General features: G+C 39.0%; 1 protein-coding gene across 2 annotated transcripts in view; it reads left to right on the forward strand.

The window, feature by feature from the left end:
- Nucleotides 1-11270, forward strand: part of nr6a1a (nuclear receptor subfamily 6, group A, member 1a) — a 134230-nt gene that overhangs the window by 93154 nt on the left and 29806 nt on the right. Inside the window, exon 1 of one of the 2 annotated variants that reach the window (XM_015041828.1) lies at nucleotides 1810-1995. The exons of the other annotated variant lie outside the window; for it this stretch is intronic. Within the exon in view, the coding sequence (XP_014897314.1) occupies nucleotides 1980-1995 (16 nt within the window). The 5' untranslated portion in view covers nucleotides 1810-1979. Of the gene's footprint in view, nucleotides 1-1809; nucleotides 1996-11270 lie in introns of those variants that run through there. 2 annotated transcript variants of the gene reach the window in all.

Below are 11270 nucleotides of genomic sequence, written 5' to 3' on the forward strand. Positions count from 1 at the left end.
TTGGTCCTTAGGCAAGACCATGAATGCAAAGTGTCAACACAAACCTTGTTTGACCGGGTGATGTTTGAGCTAACTTTTGAGGAACCAGGGCACTGTGACGACAAATGGGCTACTGGACCATTGCAACAATAGACAATACTATTGTCCAGAGAAACTGTGGAAATGCTACTACTCAAGTAACCTTAGGAAGTGTAGTTACATGGAGACTGAGAAACATGGGTGCTTTGAGACTCACAGTATATCCTAATAGAAAAACATCTAGTAGCTCAGTGTTCCTTTCACAACTAGAGATCCAGGCAATACAAATCATGAACACTGGAAGCCAGGTCACCAGGTTGGAGGAACATCAACATCCACCCTCCCTAAGATCAGGCACCAAGCTCCAACGATGCAAGAACTGATTGTGAGAACAACTGACCTAAGAGATAAAATTATGGTTAAGTTGAGTACCTGTCAAATCTGACACCAGCTAGCAAACTTGAGTGAAGAACCTTCAGAGACTCTCCTAGATCAGCGTTTCCCAACCCTGTCCTCAGGGCACACTGCCAAATATGTTTTAGATGTTTCTATGCTTCAACACACCACGTTCATATTATTGCAGTTCAGTAAATACCTGTTAATCAGCCATCAAATTAAATCAGCTGCAGTGAAACATGCAGTGAAGTGTCTCTGTGAAGACACTTCACAAATGACACAAACAATGATGGGGGGTGGAATGGGAATGTAACAGCGATCCATCAGTTTTAGGACGAACCCCTATTGGCGTTTTCACTGTCAGTGTGAATGCAGCACTAAGTACGATCCCTACCGTGATCATTACAGAAGGAATATATGAAGCAGTACATCTAAGTAGCTGGTAAATGTAGAGGAGCATCTGTGAAAACTGGGAACCCCCAGGTAAAAGTGGGGATCACTTTCTTCTGTTATAAAGGATCAAACTTCAGCTCAGCTGCCAGATGAATTACCGTATTTTCTGCATTATAAGGCGCACCTAAAAACCTTCAATTTCCTCAAAAGCTGACAGTGCGCCTGTTTTAAAATAGGCCATTCATTGAAGGTGCGCCTTACAGTGCGGAAAATACGGTATCTATAAAATATTTATGTCTGTGACATTACAAAACAGCCCAGTTCTAACAGTCTAACAGTGAAAGAGGACATAATGCCCTCTGCTGTAGTAGAGTTGGACACAACCTCCATCAATATGATGTCTCTTTGTTGCCTATACACTTGCAGAAGAGTAGAGCTCCAGTAAAATGGCTTAATTAACCTATAACTATATCTTAACTTTTAATAAAAGCATTCTGCTGTAACTGTGTCCTAAAGAAACTCTTTGTTAGATGCATATTCATAAAGACTACAGCCCTAATTTAAATGAAGCAGTGGGAACAGGTGGTGGATCCTAGCAGAGCACCTCCTTTGTGTTCAGCTTACACCCTCAGCCTATTTTTGCTTTTCCAGAGTGATCAGTCCATAAGGAAGCATACTGCAAAGTACAGATTTAACCTCCTCCTGTTCAACTAAGTGCCTCAATGGCCTAATATCTGTGTGTTTTGTCAGCTTGGACCTGTGTTTATGCTTGAGTATGCACTTTGGTCCTCCTCAGAAGTGCCAGAGGCATGGTTGAAGGGGAGGCTAATTTGGGTGAGGGGCGGGGAGGCATTGTTGAACGTCAGAGAAAATAGGGCTATCAGTTCCACTCAGATAACCTTAGCTGTCATTGGACCTCGAGCCAAGTGGTGACCTCAGGGGCTTGAACTCTCTTGGTCATGTGACCAAGCAGTAAAGTGACCACTGGTGTTGCTGGGCTCTGGTGGTGGCCAGAGAGGAGCAGGCTGCCGTGGGAAGAGGCTGCTCAGAGGGAGAGCAGGGAGGGAAGGAGAAGACACGGATAAAAAGAGAGACATGAGGACTCGAGGCCTGGTTTTCTTTAGCCAGGTTCATGCTTGAATGGGGTCCAGGCGGATTGGGAGAAGCATGAAATGGATACATGGGAAGGTAAGGGTGGCTGCTACTTTCTTTTAATGGGCCATAAGTAGATATAAATGGGGGACTTTTGGGTTTGTCAAACATAATTTAGCTCCAGTTGTAGACCAGTTTATTTTTTGTGCACTCAGCCTCAGTTGGTGGAGGAGACTTGTCTCTGTTTCTGTCATTATTTATGACTTTCATTGCTCCTACTCACTGTAGTGTCGTTTAAATCCCCTGTTATACAGGAAAATGATTTAACTTGTTATTTTCCCCTAAAACTATTTGATCAAAAAACATTAAACAGGTTTCACATGTTTTATATAAACAGTGTGTGTGGTTTGATTCCAGCTCTGCTTTTTGATGTATGCTGTGAATAGTTAATGATTTTTATTGTGCAATAATGACTTGAGAGAAATCCCATTTCATCAGAGATCAATGCCTTCATGTGTGTGCTGCAAATGTTTCCATTGCATGAGTCCATGTTGTTGTGTGGCAGTCCGTTGGGCGCCAGTCAGCAATGTTGGTTCAGAACCCGAAGGCACAAACTGCTGACTCGGTTGTTATTCTTTTGTGTTTCAAGGATTTCTTCATCACGTTTTGTGCTTTGTTACCTTGGATTGATGTTTCCACACCAAGTAGCTTGATTGTTTTCATCTGAGGAAATATTAACATATTTATTTGACAGATTTTGCATTATTGTCCCTCCCAGCAAACTGCCCCTCCCTCTTTCTTTTTACTTGTATTGCAGGAATTTGGTGCGTGATAACTCCTTTCTCTTTTGATTTTCCCCACATGATAGAGGAACGAGAATCACAGTAATAGTGTGGACTGCTTATGGATTTCTTTTGCTAAATTGATTTTTTTTAAGTACATTCTGACATTTAAAGTCAGTACATAAACACAGCTCCTGGATGTTTCTCATGTTTCCTTTTGGAGAACAAGCATGTGGAAAGACCCTGTTACTGTATTCATCCCCTCCCCCTCATGTTAATCCCTCAGCCTGCATTCTTGTTTGTTTGTGTTCCAGCTGAAGTAGTGTTAACTACATACTATTACTGGTGCACCTCGGCATGAACGCCTTCTGTTTTCACACAGCTGTATGTGTTGGAAGGAGGAGACCAAGCATTTGAGAGGGGAAAAAGAAGAGGCAAAGAAGTGAAGCATGGGAGGATGTTGGCATGGATGTATATTGGGGGAAGGATCAATGTGTGAAGATCAATTGTGGCAGTGGGGGGAGGTCAGGGACTGCTGTGACTCTGCCTATAAATAGTCAGTGACTGAGGTTAGTCATTGCTGGTGCGCTTGTTGCTGCTGCTGCTTTTCTCCTAATTTCACTGAAACATATCCATCTCAGCTGGCCCCTCCATGTCAAACCAACCCATCAGGTCCATCATGTTGCAGATCTTTGTCTTTCAAGGGTGTGTTATTTCAACTGCACCCTTCCCCCAGCACAAACATGCACACATGCGGTCAGGGGACTGAACTATTTGATGCATTAGAAATTTAGCTTTTATCTTTGTGCTTGTTTTTTTTTTTACAACAGAAACATTTAGTTTACGTCTCATGATAAGCTGAAGTTAAATTCTGCAGCTTTTGGATAATCATTCTTCCATTTTTTTTTTAATGGATCTCTTTGGGAGGACATTTAAATGCACAAGTCAATCTGTTTGACACAACTTTATTGTATGTTAGTTTTTGTATGGCAGAACATGGGCTGTAAAACTTCACACATAAAGAACTACAAAAAAAAAAAAAACACTTAGGAAACTTTGATCTGTGCCTAAATGGAGTTTAAAGCTCAGCACCCATGCTAAAAGAGAAGTTAAAACCAAATTCAAACCAGATATTTAAATATTAGTCTTTATTTCAGTTGTTGTTTAAGCCTGGTACAAATGCACTGCTCCATCTCAAACTGTGCAGATGGTTTTAAACATCAGTACTGCTACTGACACCCAATAATCTGTCACACAGCTTTTTAAAAAGCACACAGCTTTAAAAAAAAAAATGAAATTGCAAAAGCTTTGATTACAAGTAAAAGCAGGTTTTTATCATCTGTGAAAAAATTAAACACAACTTCCTTTTTTGTGAACTTTTAAACCAAACTTTAAATGATTATTTAGAGTAATCATCAGGACAGCAACTGAAGTGTAGCATCGCAGTAAATATGTCAATTCAGTTCAGTTTATTTCTATAACGCCAATTCACAACACATGTTTACAAAATATTATTTCAACTCAATCAAACATACATTCCAATTGGTCCTAGTTATCAAACAGTACAATTTGCTCAGATAATTTTGAAAGAAGCTTTTAAAAAGCTTCTTTCAAAAAAAACAAAAAAAAAAAAACAAGTCATCGATTTGCAGCATTGTATTTAGACAAAATAACTAAACTTAAATGTATAACTTGACCTAAGGTTATTTGCAACAGAAACATGAATTATTCCTACTGCTAGTAAAATATTTGGAGATACATTACAATTCTAATAATCAACATTAATTTATTATGTTGATTGTGATACATGATCTTAAGTAAAAAATATTGAAAAAACACCTACTAGTAGTTGATTTTACTATCTATTATCTATACCTTTTTATTGTCATTAATACAATGATAATACAAAGTGATCATTGTATTGTATTGTATTGATACACCAAACTGCTGTTAATGAAGCCCCACAAGTATTCATAGCTGGGAAGGTAATACATGTTTGGGTAGCGGGTCTATCCAAACATGGCTGTTAAACAGCCCTGCTGCTCCTAAACCCATGTGAGTGTAATAATAATGGGTGTCTGATAGGGCTGTGTAATAATATCGATTTTGAGATATATATCGATATTTTCTTTCTTAGAAAAAAATTGATATTCATCCGCAAGTATTGTAACTTCCAACTGTCACTTTGCTCACTCACTGCTTGCTTCACCGTGAGAGTGATTAGGTCATCAGGCTTAGAGTGATTCCTTCAGATGTTAAGTGTCAAGGTTAAAAAGGTATCAAACTATTCAGAGCAGGGTACTTGGTGCACTTTATTTACTTTACAAATGCATGTAAGCTACAGTTTGTACTGTTTCTATTAAAAGAAACATGTTTTCTCACCACTTCTTTGATTCATTTTGTCCAGCTGTCGACTTTAAGTCTGTGTCCATGTCCAACCAGAGCCAGGTATTGTGTAGCTGGTGCTTTTAATCAGTTTTCAGTTAAATTAATTCAATCCAACTCTATAACAGTCACAAAATGTCACCAAAATCACTCTGTCCCTCTAAAATCTTTCAGAAAATCGTAAAAGTGTATTGAATTGTATCATTTGCTGAATATCGCAATATATATCGTATCATCAGCAGAATATCATGTATCATATCGTGAGATTATTGTATCACTGCAACCCTAGTGTCTACATTCAAAAACATTCCAGATATATTTCCAATGTTATCTTTAAGGCAGGAAAAATCTATAGAACACTACTTTCAGTAAGTTGACCAGCAATGTATAGCAACAGGTGGGGGAGGAGTGATGTTTCCTTGCACCCTACACAGCTGGAGAAAACTCCACTCACTCCAGCAACCTATTAAAGATACTTTAAACAGCAATTGTTCACAGCCTGTCCCTTGTTTCTTAAAAATGCAGTCACACATGTGATCGGCATTAGCTTAACAGTGCTGTATGTTTGGACAGTATCACTCCGTCTTAATGATTTAGCCTGTAGGCTAGGTGTGTGGGTTATGAAACCAACAGGTCACCACTGTTTGGTGGAACAGCCCAACCTACAACTGCATGCTTGCAACTTTGAAGATTAGCATCACAGTAAAGGCTGCTAGGAATGCTGGATCCCCATCCCACAGGGTCTACACATGCCTATAACCTCTGTGAGTGTGTTGCTGAATCTTCCTGTAGGTAGATTTGGGGTAGGTTTGTGTGTGCATGTGTATGCTTTGTCTTCCTTAACCCCCAGGTAGGGGAGATAAGTTTCAGAGAAGAAGAGATATGAAGAGGACTAACAGGAATAAAAAACTGAGGAGAGGAGGAAGTTGGGAGAGAGGGAGGGACAGAGGGAGGGAGCCTGCAGCGGAAAAGTACAGCAGATTCCTGCAACCCCCGCTCCCTGTCTCAGCTGGGCATGATTGTTATGGAAAGCCCGAGACAAAACCTGAAAAAGAAAAACACTTTAGTGGCAGGACTGCTCTATCGCTGGCTCAAAAGGCTCCTTTGCACTAACTTCAGCCTTTGTGCATGCATGGTTTAGACAATGAAAAGAATTAACCACAATCCATCAGTCCTCAGCATGACAAACTAAGAATTTTCTGTGTTTTTAGAAGTTCTCTAATCTCATAAGATTCCATGTGTGATAAAAATCACACTGTTTTGCATTTCATATCTTGTGATCCAGCGGCCTTCTGCGTAGAGCTGCTGGTGGTGCGGAGGAGAATCGGGAGTGCTGTTTGTCTTTGTCACTGACTGGGACTCGACTCTCATCTACTGGCGTGTGTTAAAAGTTGGGAATGAAACCCACACTGACCTCTGACAAAACAATGCAGGCTTTAATGAGCATGGAGGGGGTGTGGGGTGACTTTGTGTGCGTGTCACATAGTATCGGGGGTTCTTGCACCAACACTAAAGGGAAAAGAGGAGAGGGTGGAGTTCAAGATGAAGCAGTGCTTTTATGACTGCTTATCATCACCTTAAGGGAATTCGTCATTGCGTCTCCTTCATGACCTTGTGACAGAGTCACACCCTCTATGTTTCCACACTTAAAGAGGCTTTCTGGGAAAGATAAACTGCAGTGAGCAAAGAGTTCCCAGTTCTGGTGATTTATTTTTTATTTTTTTGCGTTTGGCTGTATACATGTAGTCCTAATGTCCAACGGTTCAATGAACCAAAATCGCCCCAAAATTTTGATCATTTTACAATTGTAAGAACAATCTTATGAAATGACCTAATTGCTTTACATGTACTGATGCCATACGTCCAGTCACCATACTTCCTAATCAAAACTTATTTATTTTTATTTTTATGATTTACATTTTTTGCACAGTGTTTTATTGTTAAGCCTCTGAATTTGTGCACTAATAACCTATTTCATTGGGGATGTTTTACTTTCCTATTCTGCTGAACTCACATTCAGAGCAGCACAAGCTAAGTTAGGGTTTTGGGAGTGTTGAGTTTGGAAGCAAAGAAAGTGCAGCAAAAGAAGCTGTGGCTGTGTGTATTAGATAAGGACTTGTGTGATTTCTGTCATGTTGAAGTACTTTGGCTCTCAAAGCTTGCGTGTCAATCAAACAGCAGTAATTTGCAAATCCTAAACTTGTTCTCGCTGGCAATAACGCTATCAATTTGCAACACCATTTCAGCCACAATCATGTCCTGGACTATAAATATTTTTTTTAATGAAAAGCAGCACTCTAAACATCCACAAATCTGGAAAAGTTTCAGGAGAACACTCAACCTAAACATCACTTCTAGACGTATTGAGCAAGTGATACTCCCTATGCCAAAACTAGCAAGTGTTGGTTTGAAATCAGAAATGTCATCACTTTTCACCTTGCTAAAGACAATGGTTTTTAGTGATGTTAAGTGCCGTGGAAAAATAATGTTTTATACAGATGGTCAAAATGCTGGATAGTTCCCGTGTAATAACAGGTCAGAAATATTCTGCCTAAATATCGATCCCTGCAGATGAATGCCTGTAATAATTTTTGTATAAGTGTGACAGCGTACTAGCCACTTTACTGCAGTAGTTTTCTTCACAGTCAGTAGAAAATGTGGTTAAAACACACAGGTATGCATGAAAAGAAAAATACCGTGATAATTTTTGAAAATACAGTAACATCAAATTTGGGTCATGCCGCCCAGCTCTACTACCACAGGATGTATGTTTGTTCCCACCTTGGTGACATCTTGTGAATATGGCACAGAAGCGAACTGACCCAAGGCTGACCTCACCAGATAACAGGAAGGCTGAACTAAAGGAATTACAGCAAATTCCTTTAGTTTTATTTCTTGGATTTTTTAGCCTCTGTCTGTCATTGAATAAGCTGCCTTTGGCAGCCTAATAGAAATAGGCTGATCCAGGTCGACATTCTCTTGTGAAAACACACAGAGATGTTGAACATGTCACCTCCCAGTCGTTTTCTTTGAATCAATGAATCATTAAAGTCTGTTCTTTAATGAGAGCTCTTCCACATAAATGGGACATCACTTCTTTTCTTTTTATATACATTACTATTAGTTAACACATCTTCATGGCAGTAATGCTATAGATCAGTGTTTCTCAACCATGGTCCTCACCGCCCCCCTGCTCTGCATGTTTTATATGTGCCTCTATTCCAGAACAGCTGATTCAAATGATTGCATGACCATCAAGTACTGCAGAAGCCCTTTAATCACCCAGAGATACAATTCAGGTGTGTGGCAGAAGGGAAATGCCTAAAACATGCAGGACAGGGGGCCGGTGAGGACCAGGGTTGAGAAACGCTGCTATAGATAGATGTTTTGAAAACAGTTCCTGAAATGTAAGAAGGCGGACTCAGTATTGGACGGTCAGTTCTTTGAACTGTATATTGGAACTTGGTCCCAAATCTGTGATTTGATTTGGGAAGATTAAAGGTCTCTCCACATTTCATTAGCAATTGTGTCCTTGGCCCGTGAATAGGAACTATGTCAATGCCTTACACAGTTGGAAGTGTTCTGCTTTAGAATGGAAAATGGTTGCATCTTATGGAAAATAGAAATGAATCTGTGTAAGTTCTATAAATGAGCTCCTTGCTGTGGAGAAATATCCAACATACGAAGCATTAACAGTCCAATACCTTTACTGCCTAATAATTACTAAATTGATAAAACCCCTAAAATTCTTCAGGCCTTGTGTTGATCCAATCATGTTCTTTTTTGAACATCATCTGCTTGTTTCTATTCAGAAACAAATTGGGGAGTTTCTGTTATCTTTCTGTTATGCAGTATAGAGTTAATAAATGATGTGGTAAGATGTTCACTAAATCTTTGGGTCCTGTAATAAATGTAAAACACTCCAATGGACATTGTAACTCTTATAAGTTATAAGTAACTTATAAGAACCAACTTTGGTTTAAACAATATCAGGAAGTTGAGTGTTCAACATTTGGTGATTTATTTTACCACTAGGAGATGTTATTCAGTTCTGTTTTACATAGAGCTGATTTGTTGCATTTTTTTCAGTTTTAGACATAATCAAAAATTGTTTGACGTGTGACCTGTTAGGTATTGTTATGTTTCTGGACTAAATGTTTAAAATACCAAACCAGAATTTGTATTTACTGTCCTTCCCTTACTAAGTACACAAGTGGTGTGTAAAGAAAGAATGATAGGCAGTAAATGATGCAAAGCATTTTCATAACCTTAGCTATATTGAATACAAGCTTCACATACAAGGCCTTATTTTAATCCACTGATGGATATTATTTTAACAAAGACGGACATTCTTATTCACAAACTGATATAGTCAACTTGTTTTAGGAAAGTTTTGTGCTTAAGAAAATATTCTTCAATTTGACATTTTTCTTGCTTCTCTGATGTTTTTGTTAGAGATTACCTTCAGACACAACTTTTTAGGCCATTCATTTTCATTGAAACTGTCATTAAATGTTTGACAAGGATTTGATAAGAATGTGTCCTAAAACAGCTTCTTCCTGCTGTCAATCCACAGCTGTCAGTTGAGTTCAACACTATAAATATTAGGCACAAAAAGGTTTAGAGATCTAGACTATTTTAGATTAACAAATCAAATTTTCATGTCTTAAGTGAATAAATATTATGCATTTATTATTATTTTTGCTCCTTTACAGTTCCGATATTAGACTGAAAATGAAGGATGAGGCTATTTAACCCAGATTTGTGTTCACTCTATTAGAATCCAAAAATGTTCCCTGAAGTTTTATGGTACAATAAAAATACAATTAAAATAAATTGATAACTCCAGGTAAAGAGTCTGGATGTCAAACTTGATAGTAATATCTTATTAATTACATCACCCACTCTGCATACTTTTGGTTATGAAGCACTAACAGACTTCGTCCCTACTGCTGCCTTATTACCTTTTGGACTGATAATTGCAAAGTTCTCTTTTTGGTTTCCCTGGATAGTCTCTGCACAAACAACTCCTTCAGAACTTCAATAGGACACATTACCCCAATTCTTCAACAGCTTCACTGGTTTTCCTCAGTAACCATAACAAACTTAAAAAAAAAATGTAATTCTTATGTTTAAGTGCATCCATAGTTTCGCCCTTCCTTATCTGTGTGACCTGCTTCACATTGCCACAGTTCTCTTAGATCTTCTTCTGTTATACATCTTTTTAGCTTTGGAGGTCTTATACATGTGGACAAAGATTTTGGTACCCCTCTGTTAATTCAACAGAGTTTAAAAGAAAAACCCCTGAATGCAAACAGAACTGGACAAAAATGATGGTACTTGTAACTTAATATGCTCAGCCTTTTAAGGCAACCAAACAAATTCTAACTGTCAGAGAGATTTCTTCACCTGTCTACAGGTGTTCTGGTCACTCCTCATGCACAAACTGCTCCAGGTGTCTCCAGTTGAAGGGTGCCTTCTCCAGATGTTTCAGCTCCTTCCACAGATGTTCAACAGGATTTAGATCAGGACTGATGGCAGGTCTGTTTAGAACAGTCCAATGTTTTTCTCTTAGCCATTCTTTGGTGTTTTTCGTTGTGTTCTGGGTCGAGACCCATGACCTGCAACTGATACCAAGCTTTCTGGCTCTTGGCAGCACATTTTTCTGCAGAATGCCTTGATAGTCTTGAGATTTCATCGCCTGCTGCACACATTCAAGGCACCCTGTGTCTGATGCAGCAAAGCCTCCCAGAGCATAACTGAGCCTCCTCCATGCTTCACAGTGGGGACAGTGTTCTTTTCTTGCTATGCATTATTATAGTGTCTGTGAACACAGAGCTGATGTGCCTCGTCAAAAAGCTCTGGTTTGTCTCAACTGTTCTTAGGACATTCTCCCACAATGCTTTGTGGCTTGTCACTATGCATAGTAGCAAATTCCAATCTCACTTATTTATGCCTTACTCTTATGAAGTCCAATTTGGCTCAAACAAATTGGACTTTGAGCAAAACTAACAGATGATTGCAATGTATCACCCAGTGCAGTCTGACACTGATATACTTTGACCTTGGAGTTCACCTTTATTTCTTTGAAGGTTGGGCTCTTTGGTTACCATTCATATTATCCTTCTCTTTAGTTTGTCATCAGTTTTCCTGCTGTGGCCTCAGTGGTTGGCTACAGTCCAACTGACCTTTAACTCCTGAATA

This window comes from Poecilia latipinna, unplaced genomic scaffold (assembly GCF_001443285.1).
Source record: "Poecilia latipinna isolate Pla-1442-1.1 unplaced genomic scaffold, P_latipinna-1.0 Scaffold570, whole genome shotgun sequence".
In the NCBI taxonomy this organism is placed as follows: domain Eukaryota; kingdom Metazoa; phylum Chordata; class Actinopteri; order Cyprinodontiformes; family Poeciliidae; genus Poecilia; species Poecilia latipinna.